Source organism: Rhinichthys klamathensis, unplaced genomic scaffold, assembly GCF_029890125.1.
Source record: "Rhinichthys klamathensis goyatoka isolate OS25496 unplaced genomic scaffold, OSU_Roscu_1.1 h1tg000356l_1, whole genome shotgun sequence".
In the NCBI taxonomy this organism is placed as follows: domain Eukaryota; kingdom Metazoa; phylum Chordata; class Actinopteri; order Cypriniformes; family Leuciscidae; genus Rhinichthys; species Rhinichthys klamathensis.
In genome coordinates, this window is record NW_026606865.1 from 729,079 (window position 1) to 749,290 (window position 20,212).

The 20,212-nt window shown below is 37.9% G+C and overlaps 1 protein-coding gene across 1 annotated transcript in view; it reads left to right on the plus strand.

Moving 5' to 3' along the window:
- The window catches only part of inpp5jb (inositol polyphosphate-5-phosphatase Jb), a 40,836-nt gene that overhangs the window by 14,019 nt on the left and 6,605 nt on the right, over positions 1–20,212 (plus strand). Inside the window, exons 3-9 of the mRNA XM_056232816.1 lie at positions 8,590–8,697; positions 10,898–11,006; positions 13,029–13,145; positions 14,034–14,209; positions 15,676–15,787; positions 16,038–16,147; positions 17,404–17,605. Coding sequence (XP_056088791.1) covers positions 8,590–8,697; positions 10,898–11,006; positions 13,029–13,145; positions 14,034–14,209; positions 15,676–15,787; positions 16,038–16,147; positions 17,404–17,605 — 934 coding nt within the window. The remainder of the gene's footprint in view (positions 1–8,589; positions 8,698–10,897; positions 11,007–13,028; positions 13,146–14,033; positions 14,210–15,675; positions 15,788–16,037; positions 16,148–17,403; positions 17,606–20,212) is intronic.

Below are 20,212 nucleotides of genomic sequence, written 5' to 3' on the forward strand. Positions count from 1 at the left end.
TAAATGCTCGAGCTCTTTTAAACAGAACGGATTCTGATTGGCTGTCAATGTTTTTATTGTTCATCAGCTGGGAAAATCCGTTCTGAAAGTCATTTACATACAACAAAATAATAACTGTCAATTAAAAATAATGCTAAATAGTGCTTAATATATACATTTAATATAAATAAATAAAGTTGTGAGCTTATTACTGTTCATGAATGTGTAGTTTAAAGCACTGCCAGTCTGCCACTCTTCACTAGCCTCGACCCGTCTGTGTTTTGGTTTTGAGCTGCTGGCTGATCTGTGCTGAAATAACCTTGTGTGTTTACCAGCTCCTGCTTTATCAGATCTGCTTGGGTTGAAATATTATTCTGTACACAGTAATGTTCTCTTCTCCCGTCTCCTGAAAAAGCCGTTTAGGGAACAAGGCGACTGCAGCACATTGAAAACATACATGACTGGAAACTAGCGAGCCGGATTATTTGAAAAAGGAAATATGTCACGAGCTCAGTGCCAGTAGTTATAATGAGCTCATTCAGAAATAGTGCACATCATTTTCTCTTAGCTTAGTAAGGTCAAAGATCAGAGAAGGATTGCATTTTAAGAACATATACACACTCACACGCACACACAGGCACGCGCACACACGCACACACACACACACACACACACACACACACACACACACACACACACACACACACACACTTATAAACCTTTTGAGATATTCAAGCATATAAATAGATTAAAGGACGTTATGGATGTAAATCTTCAATGTTATATTAAACTTAGATGAGAATGTAAGACGATTCTCTTAGAAATACAGCTGGAAGGGATGCGAGGTGGAATTACTGAGAATTTTTTTTTTTTTTTTGATATATTCATTGTTTGGATCTTAAATGAGATGATTTTAAAAAATCTTTACAGTAACTGCAGTGGAGTGATGTGATGTGACACGACAAAACTAGGTCGCTCCCGCTATAATCAACAAAGCAAGCATGTGTAATTACCCTGATGATATTCTTACTCCCTTTTCATTTCTTTAACTTGTTTATTTATTACAGTTTTTTACAGGCGCTAGGACACATTTTTCAATACTTTGGTCACTTTTTCAAAACTCTTCACACAGTGAGCACAACAGAAGTATATGTGGGCTAAACTGTGGATCATTTATCATTGCTTTGGCACAAAATGCATTCAATGACTACATCTTTCAAATTACATTCATTCTTTTCTCACTTCGACACAACAACCGCCAAAACTCAGACCAATTTGCACATGCTTACATACTGTTTTCAAAACTGTTAAACTTAAGTTCAAACCAATAACATAATACAAAACTGAATAAGACAGCAATTTGCTACATTTCTACAGTAATATTGTAATGAAATATATTTAGAATCTAAAAATTTAAATGCTATAAAAACAATTGGACCAACCACAGCTGATTGTAATGAACAGGTGGGAGAAGTAGAAAGTTCACTGATATGGTCATCAGAAACAATGGCATAAAACTCACTGAGATTCGAGACAGAGTCTTGCCAGACGACGTTACTTTTGCAAATATTTACAGTGTAAGCATAACTATTTTTAGAGCTTGAAAGAATGTGGAATGTGTTATGGAAGAATGTGTTGATTTGAGACATATATGAAGTGATTTGGTAGTTTTAGTGCATGTTGAATGTGAAATTAACTGCTGTGCCGAGCTGAAAGTTCGTTAGGAGAACTGTGTGAAGAGTTTTGAAAAGGTGACCCAAGTGTTGAGAAATGTGTCCTAGCGACTATGAGACAAACATTTTTCAAGGTCTGTTTTGATGAATTATAAGTCAAACCCGAAACATGTCAGTGTCAAACCATCACGGCTTCATTATGTCAATGTCCCAACTAAAGATATGGAAACACTCCCTCTTATACAGTCCTCCAATGGCAGTGCAGACAGTGCCTGTGTTTACATGCACACTGATAATACGATTAAAGTTAAACGCAGTTAAACTGTCCCTCATGTAAACACAATACTTTGATCAAATTGACCACCAGGATGACATTAAAGGTACAATATGTAATATTTTTTTTATAAAATATCCAAAAAATCACTTGCACAGTATGATGTATTTCCTGCAGTTGTGTACTTACAATTTCCCAAAAGTTTCCAAAGATGTTTTATTTAAGAGAAATTCCAATTTTAAATAAGTGGCCGTACCGGAAAAAAATGTCGCCTGTCAATGACGCAATATCCGTGCTATACTCGGTTTCCGTTCATACTGCCATAGCCAAGACGTAACCATGGCGACAAACGTGGACAACTGCGTAGTGCGTAACGTTTAGCGGCACGCAGTTCTTGTTTCTTTCAAACATAGACCATGGCAAGCAGACTTTGGGACAAACAAGGAGAACTAAAATGAGGATCAATATCAGCGTGGCGTTTTTGAGATGCCGAGAGCTCCACGTCCGCGACTAACTTGGACTCGACAGAGCTTCACGAGTCACGACTTGACAGCTTTATTAGACAGGTGAGCAAATGTACATAAAACAAATCAATGTATAACGTTAGCTCAACATGATGAAATGTTAGAATATGGTCAGTATGTTATTCTAATGTTGATCTAGCTTACTGCTAGTTTCGTATAGCAAACGAACTAACACGTAGTATAACATTATAACTTTCAACACACATTTAAATGCCGTTTAGTGTGATAGTGTAACGTTAGACCAAGTGAAGCAGCGCTGCGTTACCTCACAAGTTTAATTAGTCTAATAAACTGACCTGTGTGAGTAATCCAGCACTTGCGTGTAGTTCGGTAGAATTAAATGTCCTTATTCCTTTATATCCGCGGGACTCGCGTGTGATATCTGTCTCTTTAGCAATCGCGACCTGCTTCATACCACTGTAATGTTAAAAAACATGAATGTTTGCACTCATCCATAAACATTATTAGATCCATCAGCTTGACAGCAAGTCCCATCATTCAGCTCATCACTGCGTCATCAACCTACGCCTTTGTTATTGTTGGAAACTGCGCCCTCTTGTGGCGAAAAAACCTACATATTGTGCCTTTAACACCAGCCAACCTGCCAAATGCGGTGTGTTTCAGCAGTGGTGTGTAACACAGTCACTCCTACCATAGTCTCGCGTAGCCAGACCTTCAGACTGACGGCTGAAGGTCTGGAATTCATAGCAGCTTTCTTTGGCCAACGCCCGCCCATAAGGCCGTTTGACCGACATGTCAAACAACCAATTACAGTTCGTTTCGTTCAGCGTCACGTTTCGGTGCGTGGAAATGTCCCCACAACAACAGACCGGCGTGCAACAAGTCAGTCAGCATAGAAAATCAAAGAAGGAGAAGAAAACAAGCAGTAAGTCATTGATCTGTTCGTGCACGTATATAACAACAATGGCGTGCACTTCATCAACAGCCATACTGATGAGACGCTCACGGTAAACATCTGTTTGAAGCATATCTCTCCACTTTTTAACACCCACAAGCAATTCTGGAGAACCGAACACAATACTGAATCGGCCAGCTACGATGTCAGCGTCTGTTGTTTTATGTTTGCCCGCAAACGCGGCTGATATCCCCTTCGCAGTTAGGTACTTCACTTGATCTTCCATAATAGATAGGAGGGGACACACAACTAGTAAAATTGGATCTGCTGGGAATCCTTCTAAATGCTGACAAAGGGTCTGCCAGGCTTGGAAAATAATACTCTTCCCAAATCCCGTCGGCAAACAGGCTAAAATATCTCTTTTTGTCTCCACTAAGTGCCTCAAACAAAACTCCTGGACATCTCTTAAAGAGTCTATGCCGTGAACCTCGCATACTTTTGAGAATACTACGTTTAGCTGATCTTGATAAATGCTCATTGTCACTCATGTAAACACAACAGTTTTTCTTCCGCAATCACACGTCTGCGCTTTGTTTCCCGGCGGGCCGAAAATAAACGCGACACTCGCGCCCCCCGGAAATCCGATAAAATTCAACCAATCAGATGACGACTTCGACATTCCTGAAGTGTTTCCAGTTAAGTGTACCATATGCATCAGACGTTTAGCCAACGTTCCGTGGGCGTGACGTCTGAGGTTGAGACTACTCCTACCAGCCACTTTGGGGGGTTGAATTTTGTATATAACATACAGGGCTTGACATGAACTTTTTTGCTCACCAGCCACTGTAGCTACTGGTTGTTACAAGCCACTCAGCATTTTCTCTGCCCACAATTTTGACATCAATACCATCGGGGAAAACTGCCATATAGATGTTTTTAACATTATCTCATAATTTGGCTGGAAATATATTAGGCTGTTGTCTCTTTAAGAGACCTGACACAAATCCATTATACTGTTGTGTAATGCGTTTTTTTCTCCACTGTTTATGTTCACTTAAAACATACTCACCAAGACTGACATTTTTTGTTTGTGTATTTGATCGTTTAAGCGCAACAAGCAGCCAAAAATAACTCAATTTAATACTGAGAGGCGGCTTTATGTGCCGCACTTTGGGTGTGAAATTTTTGACACCACTACATCGCAATTAGTTTATTATTTCAGATGCTTTTTTAAAAGACTACAATCGATACATTTAGTAAAACATTTGGTGTACGCTGATTTTAAAGGGGTGGTTGATTATGATTTCACTTTTCTAACTTTAGTTAGTGTGTATGTTGCTGTTTGAGCATAAACAACATCTGCAAAGTTACAACGCTCAAAGTTCAAAGCAAAGGGTGATATTTGCTCTTAAAGAAATCATTTTTTAAGGACTACAACAAACGGCTGGTAGGAACTACACGAGCTTCCTCCCGGGTTAGTGACATCACTAAGCCTAAAATTTACATAAACCCCGGGAACATGCAGTCCATGTTGAGAAGAGGAAGAGCTGTTGTAGTCGAGCACATTTGTGAGCAGTGTTGTGCTAGTTACTAAGAAATAGTAACTAGTTACAGTTACTAGTTACTTCATTCAAAAAGTAACTCAATTACTTTGTTGATTACTTGCACCAAAAAGTAATGCGTTACTGTGAAAAGTAACTTTTTAGTTACTTTTTTAAAGAAAGTTCTTTAATGTTCCCATTAATGCCCTTTTATGCGTTATGGTCTATACAAACACAAAACTGACTTAAACAGAAAGTAATTTTTAAACACTATTTTATTTAAGTCAGACCAGCACAAACTGAATATATCACAAGGATTTCTGAAATAAATAACAAAACAAGCATGTGTAAAGCTAGTGATGTGTTTGCTTTCTCAACATTGATATGTTCATGCAGCTGACAGTAATACGTTTTTACTGCATGAATGAATATTTGAGCAATACAATTGTACCTTGATCATTCTTGTTAGTTCATAGTAGGCTAATTAACTAAGGTAATAACAGATACAATAACAATTTAAACTCAATTTCAAATGTATTAAGTAAATGTTGAAATTAAAAAAACTAACAATGAATGATACTTCTACAACATTTATTAACCATATTTAATGCTAAAATTGTAATCTCATTGTAAAGTGTTACCATTTTATATGATTCAAGCTTATAGAAGATGGCCATATTTAAATATCTGCAAAGGCCAGAGCATTAAAATTACATAAATGTAGACCTATATATTACATGTATAGTCTTTCACTTTATTTGCTTAAATTTTAGAACACTTGATTAGGAAACTTGATGTCGCTGCATGAACATATCAATGTAAGCATTGCAATCACGTCAGCTTTAAAAATACAACTTCGCCGGCTAATGAATGCATAACAGTGACCAGCTGGATATAAACTAATGCAAATAGATGGTAACAATTGCGACATAAAACATCTGGGTCAGGTCTGCGTGTGTTTTGGTCACATAGCTTTAATCGCTTGAGGTAAGTTAGCCGTTACTAATGTTATTCCTCTCAGACTCGACGGCAAGCTTCTGTTCTTTCTCTGTTGATGCAGCATCTAGACAAAATATTACTTTATAATGATATGGCAATGTGTACTTTAGTGTTCTGTATTCATACCGTTTCGCTGTCTGTGTTTTGAATGCGCATCTGAAGTGCTCAGCGCTCTCCGTGCAGCTTGTAATCTCCGTGCTCGCGCGGCCTCACGTGTTAACGTAAACAACTCAGCCAGTGAGTTTATGTGTCCTCTCGCTCTGAGGGGTTTCACGACGCGTCATCAATCCGGAAGTCGGCCATTTTGGAGGCACAGAACGTGAATAATGCCACTGAACTGAATGGACTCGCAAATTTGGCTGATTATTGCTGCTGAAAAATGGTCGAGTTTTTGTCTGTACCAATCGGTCACATCGGGAAAAACATGTCGAGTGCTATAGACTGTCAAAAGTTAAAGAGAAGAGTGCAAAAAACTGATGAAAGAAGGCGTTTGTGGTTGAGAGAGGTACAGCATCAGACACATGTAAATGAAGCGTTGACTATGGCTAAAATGTCGACGCAGTTAATGTTAACTATGGCTACATTCACACTGTCAGTCCAAATCCGATTATCTTTGTATCAAATTGGAATCTGATCTAAAATGATGTCCACACTGTGTATCGCAACTGTTCAGATCCGACGTGTGTGTTATTTGGTAATATGGCAATGACTTTGCGTTGATGGAGGGGTTGCATTTGCAATATAATGTTAGATGTTGTCTTTTTTAAATGTTACAACATGGAAATGTGTAGCCGCCGCGCTGGACTACTACGGCAGAACTGTAGGAGGCTGGTATATAACGTTAGCTACTGCTTTTTTCCCACGCTCGTCTGCGCCGGTTTCAGAAATAATATTTTTCTGCTCGTCCGGCACTTTGCAACAACACAGCATTGTTTCGGCAGTGACTTTCAGCATGTTTCCTATAAATTACGTTTGCATTTTAAGACATACCACGCGAAATCCGAGCGTTCAGACTGAGGCTGATGTCCTGATATGTGATTTGAATAGGATTTCAAACCACATATGGATGTAACTTGAAACGAATTTCATGTGCTTTTTTGGACTGACAATCTGAACGTATCTTATTTCGGGATAATAAATAGATGGAAGAATTGCAGTAATGTTACGTGCTAGAGAAGCTAACTCGTTCGGATCTTTAGCAGCTACCACATAATGTGACCACATAAAACATATTAACTTTAGTTTGTCTAAATGTTTCGCTCTGTCCTGCTTCCCAAGTCCTTCTCTATATGATTTCGCACCTACCACGTGTTTTTTCCGTGGTTTATTAGTGTAACAATGTGTTCAGTAGTACATGAACAGTGCAATCCATGCTGTTGTTTACATCCGAGTGCCTCCATAATGGCCGCGCATCCGGGTTACCGCCCAGAACGTGACGTTGGTGAAACCCCTCTATAATGCTAGCAGTCTCTTCAGTGATCTCGTACTGTGTAACAGCGCACACTTCTCAGCCGCTCCAGCAACTAATTAATTTAAAAAAGTAACGGACAACGCACCATATGGTAACGATAACGGAGTTACTTTATTTAAAAAGTAATGCGTTACAGTATTAGTTACTGTCAAAAGTAACTGCGTTACAGTAACGCGTTACTAGTAACGCGTTACTGCCCAACACTGTTTGTGAGTCAGCTCAAACTGTAGCATCCGTCTTTTCACATGCAATAGAAAGTCACTCTGTGTGCATCTCACAACAGTTCCTATATGAGGGATTTATAGATTATCCTGACAGAATATCCTAATTGAAGATAGTTAACTCCACATTAGCAACATAAATTCATCAACTAACCATTCAGAGACGTCCTGTTGCATTCGACATGTTGTCACTTCTTCTTAATCTCTCCATCCATGTCTGACTCCGGTTTAAACATAAAAGGCAGAACAGTTTCTGACATTTTAGTGTATGACTGCGTGAGGTAATCGGAGCTGCTAACACACACACTCTTGAAGCTCCGCCCCCTGTGTCGGAGCTGCGGCTCATTTGCATTTAAAGGGCCAGACACAAAACGGTGCGTTTTTGCTAACCCTCAAAAAGTGACAATTTTAACATGCTATATAAAAATATCTGTGGGGTATTTTGTGCTAAAACTTCACATACACACTCTGGGGACATCAGAGATTTATTTTACATCTTGTGAAAAGGGCATTATACCACCCCTTTAATTGCAATAAACAGGCATGTAAACACTTAAATCACATCTATTCCACTCTGACCAAAGTGCACACTGATGACGTTGTCATGCGCAGATTCATAAACATAGCAGTAAAGAAGGCACAACAATTTAGAGATGCTGAAAAAACTGAGTTCATGTTGACAACATGAATATATAATGCAGTATATTGATGGTTGAAAACATTGAAATGGGGACATTTTAGGCACGTCCCTGAAAAAACCTGATACCACAGAGCCAATGAAGAAATCCGTGTGCGCTGGAAGAGCTTGACCAGTAACACACCTACTATATAGAGTTCATCATCTGTGCTGTGCATTAGGGTGTGTGAAAAATGGCAGTAAAATAACCACAATTCTTCACGAATGATCAGAATGATGAAAACTGCATGTAAATGTGAGTGAAGAGGTTATTGGTGCACATGTAAACAGAGTCAGTGACGCTCACATGATATAGTTGCACGCCTATAACAGACTGTGAACACGCCGTTCTCTAATGTGTCTTTCTGCCATCAGGGTGCATATTATCACTTGGAACGTGGGCTCAGCCATGCCTCCTGAAGACGTCACTGCTTTACTGGGCTTGCATGTTGGTGATGGGAACACAGACATGTACATTATAGGGTGAGAATTACAATGATTTTCTATATGAAAGCTGCTCGATATGAAAAGTAAATCACAGTAAATCTGTTCCCACTGACACATGTTCAGAAAATGCCAAAAAGTTTGGATTTATTTTTTTATTTTTTTTATTTACAACGGTTACCGATGAACTTTCAAGGAATTATATTTTCCTAGGGCTGCCAATATTCATATTAGTAGTCAGCAAATAACCAAAAATTATTATAATTGTAATAAATAAATAACCATTTCTTCTTCAACTCATGTCCTGTGCAACAACTATTCAATCCTGTTACAAAATATTTTGGCTGAATATTACAGGGTTGTTCAAATGGCTAATAATGGCCTTAATTAACAATTTCACATTTTAATATTTTACTTAAAAAAACAAAACAAAAAACAATCACTGATTGAAAGAAGTCTTACCAAGACTCCATTTATTTGATCAAAATACAGTAAAAACAATAGTGCTATCGTTGTGAAATATTATTACTGTCACGATTAGCCACGCACTCCCTGGATTATCACGGACTACATTTCCCATCATGCACCTCCCTGGACTGATTATACCAAACACCATACACCTGCACTGTGCTGATTACACACACCTGCATCTCATTTACACACACGCATATAAACCAGTTCCACACACCACACCAGTGCGAAGTCTTGACTTTCCTGGCTGTCATTCTGAGCGTTTTTCGATGTGGTTTATTTGCGTGTGTGTAAATGAGATGCAGGTGTGTGTAATCAGCACAGTGCAGGTGTATGGTGTTTGGTATAATCAGTCCAGGGAGGTGCATGATGGGAAATGTAGTCCGTGATATTTGAGGGCGTGCGTGGCTAATCGTGACAATTACAATTCAAAATAACTGTTTTCTAGCATCATTACTCCAGTCTCCAGTGTCACATGATCCTTCAGGAATCATTCTAATATGCTGATTTGCGCTTCAAGAAACATTTATGATTATTATCAATGTTGAAAACAGTTAATATTTTTGTGGAAACTGTGTTACTTTGTTTTTGGGTTCTTTGATGAATAGAAAGATTAAAAGAACAGCATTTATTTGAAATCTTATTTAACCTTCTAAATGTCACTTTTGATCAATTCAATGCATCCTTGCTGAATAAAACGACTAATTTCATTAAAGGGATAGTTCACTTTGGAATTAATGTTTGGTATGTTTTAGCTTACCTCAAGGGCATCCAAGATGTAGGTGTCTTTGTTTCCGCAGTAGTTTCAATTTTGATATTTTTAGGTCAAACCGTTCTTGTCTGTCAGTCATATAATGCAGGTCTATGGTCACCACCTCAAAGAGCATGCACAGAGAAGTCCAAATTAAACATGATTTAATGACTCGTAAATGTAAGTACACATTGATGGCCTAAGACACGAAACGAGCGGTTTGTGTGAGAAAACGAACAGTATTTATATCGTTTTTACCTCTTGTAAACACAGCCACGTCCAAGTGATCTGAGGGCGCCGGCGCTTCGGTCTGCACAAGCGCTGGAAGTGATCTCTCGCGCGTGTACGTCACTCATTGTTTACACAGAACAGAGATTGTAGGTAAGACGGCTAATTAAAATGGTACTAATTTGCGCTTATCCGGGATGTTTAAACCGTCGTAAAATAAAACAATTAAAAAAAATAAAACAATTGTATGAGTGACGTACACGCGTGAGAGATCACTTGGACGTGGCTGTGTTTACAAGAGGTAAAAACGATATAAATACTGTTCGTTTTCTCACACAAACCGCTCGTTTCGTGTCTTAGGCCATCAATGTGTACTTACATTTACGAGTCATTAAATCATGTTTAATTTGGACTTCTCTGTGCTGCTCTTTGAGGTGGTGACCATAGACCTGCATTATATGACTGACAGACAAGAACGGTTTGACCTAAAAATATCAAAATTGAAACTACTGCGGAAACAAAGACACCTACATCTTGGATGCCCTTGAGGTAAGCTAAAACATACCAAAAATTAATTTCAAAGTGAACTATCCCTTTAATAAATAAGTCTTACTGACCCCTATAATATGATGACCATAATCTTTAGATGACGGTACAGATATAATCTACCGCCTGCCATAAGGTCTCTTCTTCTACCTCTCCCTTCTGGTATTTTTCAGTCTTTGATTTAAGCTTTACTGACTGCCATTTACTTCTCTCCTGTGTTGTTTTCCACGCGTCTTCTCTCAGCTTACAGGAAGTGAACTCAATGATCAACAAACGGCTGAAAGATGTTCTTTTCACTGACCAGTGGAGCGAGGTCTGCATGGACGCTCTCAGCCCCTTTGGATATGTACTGGTCAGTAATCTTCCTTCTTAACAACACACACACACACACACACACACACACACACACACACACACACACACACACACACACACACACACACACACACACACACACACACACACACACACACGCTGTTGTCATTAGAGCCTCAGGGGTCACATTATGTAATACTGAGTGAGTGGCTGAGGTTGAAAACCTCTTTGCTGGTCTTTGTCTCTGTCATGTGGCTCATGTTTCTATTTTCAATCAGTTAGACTCCTCCCTCATTTTATTTATGTGATTCATTGTGGAAAAATAATCTCATACGCATCTTTATTGTTGAATACAGTGTGTTTTTGACACTAATTGAGAGATACAGTCTGTACCGCAGGGTAAGCAGAAGGTTAGTATTATATTATGAATATCTCTCCTGAGGGATGTTAAAAATGCCACTTCTGCTTAATTAATCTCACTGTTAACGGACGCTCCAGTGCATTGGAGGCATTTTAGTATCGTTGTAGTACAGTTAATATTTTGAATTAGATTTTATTTATACATTTTCTGTTTTCACTTTAATTTATTTAAAGTTTTAGTAATTTTGTTGTGTGTTTTTGTTATTTTTATTAGTTTTAGTTTTTCAGCTTTTAGATATGTCTATATAGTTTTTTATGAATTTGGATTTATTAGTTTGAGTTTATTTAGTTATATTAGTACTTCAAGTTAAACAAAACAAAAACGTGCCTTGGTAATTAGCTGCAATAAAATAAATGTAAGTTTTTTTTATATTTACTTTATTTCAGTTAACATTTATAGTAACTAAATGTTTGTTTATGGTTTTAGTTAACAATAATAACCCCGATTCTGTAGGATACAGTATGGCATATTTATTTATAATATTTATTTTTTCAATTAGCATCTTTTTATATCTTCAGTTTTCATTTCCATTTTAGTTTTAGTCATTTTGTTATGTGCTTCTGTATGGAAGCTTGTTTATGCCACGGAATAAAATGATTTAAAAGATAGTTGTGAGTTTTTCTGACTTTTCTCAGAATTGTGATATACCGGTAAACGGAATTGATATTGTTAATATTAAGTCAGATTGGCGAGATATAAACTCGCAATTGCGAGAAAAAAAGTCAGAATTGTAAGATAAAAAGTCTCAATTTCCTTTTTATTTTTTATTCTGTGGCGGAAACAAGCTTCCATACTTTTGTCATTTTTATTCGTTTTTTTAATATTTCATCATTAGCTTTAATAATTTTTTTCATCTCGGTTTTAGTTTTCAGTCATTTTAAAACGTATTAAGTTAGTTGCGAAGGCAACATTTTTAATTTTCGTTTACATTTAAGTTGAAGTTTTTCATTTTTCATATTTACATTTCATTTCAGCTTTATTTCAACATTCTAAAAAAATGCTGAGTTGTTTCAACCCATGTTTGGGTCAAATATGAGTTAGTCCATATTTGACCCAAACATGGGTTGAAACAACCATGCATTTTTCTGAATGAATTAATGAAAACAATTCTTACTAGTTTCATTTAACCAATAACACTGAAAAGAGTAGTACAAGTGAAACTCGAAAAATTAGAATATGGTGCAAAAGTTCATTTATTTCAGTAATTTAACTTAAAAGGTGAAACTAATATATTGTATAGACTCATTACATGCAAAGTGAGATATTTCAAGCCTTTACTTGTTATAATTTTGATGATTATGGCTTACAACTTATGAAAACCCCAAAGTCAAAATTAGAATATTGTGAAAAGGTTTTCATAAGCTGTGAGCCATAATCATCAAAATTATAACAAATAAAGGCTTGAAATATCTCACTTTGCATGTAATGAGTCTATATAATATATTAGTTTCACCTTTTAAGTTGAATTACTGAAATAAATGCATAATATTCTAATTTTTCGAGTTTCACCTGTATGGTTATGTCCCATTCCATACGTACCCTGTCAGAAATTCTCAAAAAATTATTTATTTATTACTTGTGTGTTTTCTCAGTTTCAAGCCAATGACGAGGCACTGTGTTGAATGTGTGTGTGTGTAGGTCACGTCTCAGAGGATGCAGGGAATGCTTCTGCTGGTCTTTTCCAAGTACTTTCACCTTCCTTTCCTGAGAGGCATTCAAACCCAGACCACTCGCACCGGGCTCGGGGGAATCTGGGTACGTCATCTGTCTAAAGTCACGCTTCTGCCACAGAACATCTCTCCAAACAGTTTATTAATCCTCATTTGCAGATATGAAAGGTTACAGTGGACTGTTAACAGGGTTCTGTCAAATATCACATGCAGTGTGCTGCTGAAATATTAATAATGTGCTGAATCCCTAATGAATATAAAATGATGCCATCATAATGATAAACTCACCTCTCACAGCAAGAATAACAGTGTCAAACCTTAGAACAAAGTCCATGAAGCCAGTTTCCCCCCCTGGGTATTAATAAGTTATACATTTCACATTCAAAGTCACATTCATAAATTCATTGAGCATAAACTTCTGTAAGCAGATTTATTTGGTAGTTTTTAATTCCCTTTTAAATCATTGAAGAGTTTAATAAGTGCTCTGTATTAATAAAGAAACTGGGAGGTGTGTTTATGGCTTATAGCTGCTATAAGGCAAATGACTTAAATCAGTTGATAATATGATATATATATAATGATAAATGTATATTATGAGATATGTTACAGATGATATACTGTCGACTGCCTCAGATTTGAGTGAAACGCAGGTTTATATAGAGTTTAAATGTACGCACATTATAAAATTGTGTTTACTCTAGAGTTTGGCTGATTTGACAATGCCTTCAGTTATCAAAAAAGGTGTAGAACATGCAATAATTAACATAAGTTACTATATTTTATTTTACCGAATCTTGCATGTATTTCTCCACAAATCAGTGTAGAAAAGGCGAAAAGGTGCTCGTAAAAATTCTGAAAATTTTGCTTTCAGCAACAACAAAACCTCTGACGAAACACTATAGAAATGTTACGAATTTGTAAGGTGATCAGAAAAAACTAAAACTGCATGTGTGGGTCACTCTCTCACTGTCAGGGGAATAAAGGCGGCGTCAGCGCTCGCATGACTGTGTTTGGTCACTCGATCTGTTTCTTGAACTGTCACCTTCCCGCACACATGGAGAACACAGACCAGCGCATGGAGGACTTCGAGAGCATCCTGCAACAGCAACAGTTCGAAGGACAAGCTGCCATGGGCGTCCTGGATCACGAGTACGACTCTCACACACACACGCACCAAACACACACACACACACACTCACTCACGCACGCACGCACGCACACACACGCTTACTCACACACACACACACACACACACGCAACACACACACACACACTCACTCACACACTCACTCACTCACGCACGCACGCACGCACGCACGCACGCACGCACACACGCACACACACACGCAACACACACACACACACACTCACTCACTCACGCACGCACGCACGCACGCACGCACGTACGCGCTTACTCACACACACACGCAACACACACACACACTCACTCACACACTCACTCACGCACGCACGCACGCACACACGCTTACTCGCACACACACACACACTCACACACACGCACGCACGCACACACGCTTACACACACGCTTACACACACACACACACACACTCACTCACGCACACTTACTCACACACACGCACACACACACACACACACACACACACTCACGAACGCGCGCACACTCACACACACACGCACTCACACACACGCTCACACAAACACACACACACACACACTAATTAACACATATTGATGTTATTATTGTGAGTGCTACCATTTTTCATTCCCATCAGGGCCGTACAAAGAATGTGTGAGTGAACTGAGACATTATTCTTTGTACATGTAGTGTAATTTATAATTATGTATCTCACCAACAGATGGTGCTGTTGTACTCTAGTTTCCCCAAGTCTCAGATTTTATATTGGGCATAAAGTTGTGACCCAACGCAGTATACACATTTTTTTTTATCTTATTTATTTATTTATTTTACTAATTATGATTATGATTTTCATGTCATGCAACCTGTCCATGATGGCATATGCATAATTTGTCTAGTTTCTACCAAGTGACTGATGAATTTACTACTAAATACCATAGAGTTTGAATTCAACATCAGTGACAAACGATTGGGATCTCATGACAATTTGTATAATATTGTACGATCTGCTCACGCTCTACTGAGTGACCTTTTTTTTCCCTACAAATTGTTCTTTTTATACAAATTAAATTGTGCAAATTTATAGGAAATCCACAATTTATAATATGTGTTATGTTTTTGGTTACACTTTTTTCCCAATTGTCCACTTTAATACAGTCCACTAACAATAAGTAACTTTGCTACTACATGTACATGTCAACTACAATGTCATTTTTTTTGTTTCAACTCAAAAAAGTGTTTGTGCTGCCTTAAATTTATAAGTTTAATCTCCTCAAATATCCAAGTAACTGTCATTAATTTGCAACTACATGTCAACTAACTCTCAGTAGACTATTAGTAGACTGGTAGGGTTTGGATTAAGAGAAGTAATTTTTTTTTGTATAGTCTAAAGTGTTTTCTCATGAGATCTGGTTATGATTGAAATGAATTTACACAGTATGACCTTGACATTGATATTGAAAAGTGTATGATGCGACTCCTGGACAATGTTTGCAGTTTGGTTTTCTGGTTTGGAGATCTGAACTTCCGAATCGAGGACCTTGAGATGCAAGTTGTGAAAGGAGCTATTGACAATAACAAACTGTCCATACTGTGGGAAAAAGACCAGGTGAGACGTGCATGCGGACACACTGTCTAGCGCAGCCATGAAGAACCTCCCTCGAAAAGTCAAAAATCACGTTTTTACACATGACATGACACACAGAAATATTAAATGCCATTGAAGAATGAGCAACTGTTTTGAACAAAGGATTAAAAAACACAATGCAATATTGATAATTTTGTGTAATCTATGCTTTGCTCCGTTCTTCCCTGTGCTGGTGTTACTGTCACTGACTCTGTCGATCTCCATCTCGCAGCTGAACATGGCTAAAGGCAGCGAGTCTGTGCTCGAAGGCTTCCACGAGGGGCCCATCAAATTCCCTCCGACCTACAAGTTTGATGTGGGAACAGACACATATGATACCAGGTAAAATGGAAAAGATTTAATACATTCAGGTGCATAAACACAGTCTTTTTTCCGCATATATACAGTATACTCACTTACACAGGTGAAACTCAAAAACTTAGAATATGGTGCAAAAGTTCATTTATTTCAGTAATTCAACTTAAAAGGTGAAACTAATATATTATATAGAGACTCATTACATGCAAAGTGAGATATTTCAAGCCTTTATTTGTTATAATTTTGATGATTATGGCTTACAGCTTATGAAAACCCCAAAGTCAAAATTAGAATATTGTGAAAAGGTTTTCATATCTGTAAGCCATAATCATCAAAATTATAACAAATAAAGGCTTGAAATATCTCACTTTGCATGTAATGAGTCTATATAGTATATTAGTTTCACCTTTTAAGTTGAATTACTGAAATAAATGAACTTTTGAACGACATTCTAAGTTTTCGAGTTTCACCTGTATATATAAGACACACACACACACACACACACACACACAGTACACGCATGTAAAACGTTATATACTCTATAGCAAATCCCAACTGCCTAATTTCTAGTATCATTGTAAAATGTGACTATATTTTTGCCCAGCTCTAATCTGCTAAATGTGACTATAAGGCATGTATAATATATTAAGAAATTAATTTCATAATTTTCTGTAAAGCTGCTTTTAAACAATATGTATTGTGAATACATTTTACATAACAAATTGGACATAACAAAGGGACTACGGATGAAAATTAGCCAGTATTGCATTTGACATATTATTATGTATTATGCATATTTTTGTTATGTATAATTATATAGTGTTATTAGTGTCCCTGCTTAAATAAATAGAAATAAATAGAAAAATAAAATAACTTGACTTTGTGTATTTATATAATATTTTTCATATCCTTTTTTATCTTGGTCTAATTCAAGATTCTTGCACCACAACAATCTCAAATCATTGTAATTTTTCACTGCCATTTTCACACACCTTAGAATTAAACGGGCTGTGTTTTGCACCTCTTCTATGATTGGCTAATCTCTTCTCATATGAAGTGAGTTACAGTACTGAGGCACAAGATGCAGGTTTGCCGTCAGAACAAGCAGAAAGTTGTTTTTTTGGGGATTTTGGGAGTCTAAAACTGTGTCTGATAGTATATCAAACTGTTTTCCTTGAAAATGATTCAATTTCCCATTCCTGTCAATCTGTAGTATTCACTTCCAGCAATGATTTTATTATAATTGCACAGTTGTTTAAGTGAATCTTGATCTCTCTCAGTGGTAAGAAGCGTAAGCCTGCATGGACTGACCGTATTCTGTGGCGTTTGAGGCCGACGGCTGCGGTCAGCAACAGCGTGTCGAAGCGCAGCTCCGTGACGGGACTGGTCAGCGGGACCCGTGTGTCGCAGCACTTCTACCGCAGTCACATGGAGTACACCGTCAGCGACCACAAGCCGGTCTCCTCTATTTTCACTCTGCAGGTCAGTTCCTGATGTTACAGGCTTAAAACTGTATGTTTTCATGTTGGTTCAGCTAATGTGCATGTTCTAGAGCAAAAAAGACCAAGCAGTGCTTTTGCCAATGGACCCTTTTCACATTTCCTGGGTTCAGAAGCAGAAATCATCATAGATGGGGGAATTTCTATAGCGGTGAATGTGCAATCATTCTTGTTTCAATCACACAAAAAAATCACGTTTCAATGACTTTCGAAAAAATAAGAAATTGGATTGGTAGGTGGGTAGTTGATTTCATCCGTGTTTTCCTGTTCTCATTCTGGCATGTTCATTGTCAAAAATGAAAAATAAAATGGCTAAAATAAATAAATAAGAGATTGATATTGGTGATTGGAAAAGAGAGAAAGATCAAATTTGCCGTCACTCCCTCAGCTGTTGTATTAATAACACCCATACAGCAGCATTTATTAGCTTTAATGCTAAGGTACATGTTCATCTTTCTTTAGTGTGTAAAGTTGCTGTTTGATCATGAAAAATCTTTGCAAAGTCACAAAGTCCCTCCAGCAGGAGATAATCTCTACAGGTGAAACTCGAAAAAATAGAATATGGTGCAAAAGTTCATTTATTTCAGTAATTCAACTTAAAAGGTGAAACTAATATATTATGTAGACTCATTACATGCAAAGTGAGATATTTCAAGTCTTTTTTTGTTATAATTTTGATGATTATGGCTTACAGCTATGAAAACCTTTTCACAATATTCTAATTTTGACTTTGGGGTTTTCATAAGCTGTAAGCCATAATCATCAAAATTATAACAAATAAAGGCTTGAAATATCTCACTTTGCATTTAATGAGTCTATATAATATATTAGTTTCACCTTTTAAGTTGAATTACTGAAATAAATTAACTTTTGCACGATATTCAAATTTTTCGAGTTTCACCTGTATATCAGTGTCAGTGTTTCTGAACTCCCTGAAACGCCTCCATTGTAGTCTTGAGTTTCTCCCGGGAACAAATGCGTCACAATATTCCTCATTTAAATAATTAATACGCAGAATAAAGGGGCGGGGCCTGGTTGAGTTAGTTAGTACCGTATTTTCCGCACTATACGGCGCACCGGATTATAAGGCGCACCTTCAATGAATGACCTATTTTAGAACATTTTTCATATATAGGGCGCACCGGATTATAAGGCGCATAAGATACTGCAGTCAAACGTTTGACTGCGTTTGCGTTATGCATCCACTAGATGTCAACAAATGTCAACAAAACAGTCAGATAAAGTCAAACTTTATTAAGCGTTCTGACAACTCCGTTCACTCCCATGGTAACGTTGTTCAAACGTTGAAGGAAAACTCCGGTCAATTTTAACATTGAGCTCATTTTTGGTAAATTTGGAGTGCTGTCAGTACAGATAACAACGACAAAAACCGGTGTTGCCTACACCGTGTTATCCTCTTTTTAAAATGTGCACCCTGTTGACTTAAACGGGAAAAGTTTTAAACCTGCTTTTAGCCTCTTAACAACCTTAATGTGTCATTACAAGTGCACAGCCATGTGAGTGAACACAGTGAATCTGACTCCAGTAAATGTGAAAGATATGAATAAAAATGATGTTTATTCAGCCAGCTCACATACCCGTATTTTCTTCCTGTTTTCGGCCGAAGTCCACAGTAGGCGATTGTCGAGTGCGCGCGCGCGATCATTGGTAACTAAGCAACAGTGGAGACTCAGACTGTCAGCCGATGACGGTGCTGTGTGGTGTTCTCTATGTGAGAATATCAGCTCAAATGGATAGTTCGGATTTGGATAGTTCATCCGAATCAGATGTTGAACACGTGGAGGAGGTTTGATCGCGCGCGCGCGAACTCGACAATCAACTACTGTGGACTTCGGCCGAAAACAGGAAGTAAATACGGGTATATGAGCTGGCTGAATAAAGAGATTATTCCTGCCTGCAGCCTTCGTGAAAGCTCGGATCACAGGAGACTGATATATCAGCCCAGGCATCCACGATCCATTGGCAGATAGTGGCGTAAGTCGGCCGGCGCTGTCTCCGCGTCTTGGTGAACGTGTGTTCACCATCCATATATAAGCCGCTCCGCATTATAAGGCGCACTGACGTTTTTTGAGAAAATTAAAGGCTTTTAAGTGCGCCTTATAGTGCGGAAAATACTATAAGGTTCCGGTTCCGGGCGCTGCTCTGTGGCTGCCCTGCTGTCTCTCGTGTTTGGCACTTGTTTGTTTATTTGTTTGTTATCGTGAATGTTTGTATGATATGCATCTTATCCCGCACTACACTAAAGCAATCATGGACTTGGCTTATTGGTGTAACATCGGACTGCTTATAGTGATTTTAAAACACTGTCTTGCCCATGGACTTTATCATGACCATGTCGCTAGCGTCGCGGGTGATATCCGGTATAGTAGAGAATTCCTCCTACTAACACGCGATCGTTTATCTACGGATCATGCAGCCGTAGTAAACTCTATACCAAACTATTTAAGGACCAACCCAAAGACATGGACTACCCGAACAAAGCGCAAACGAGGATCAAAAGGGGGTACTCGGCGAAGATTAAGGAGGCTGAAAAATAAACTCTCCCTGCCCGTTACGCTGCTTATCAACG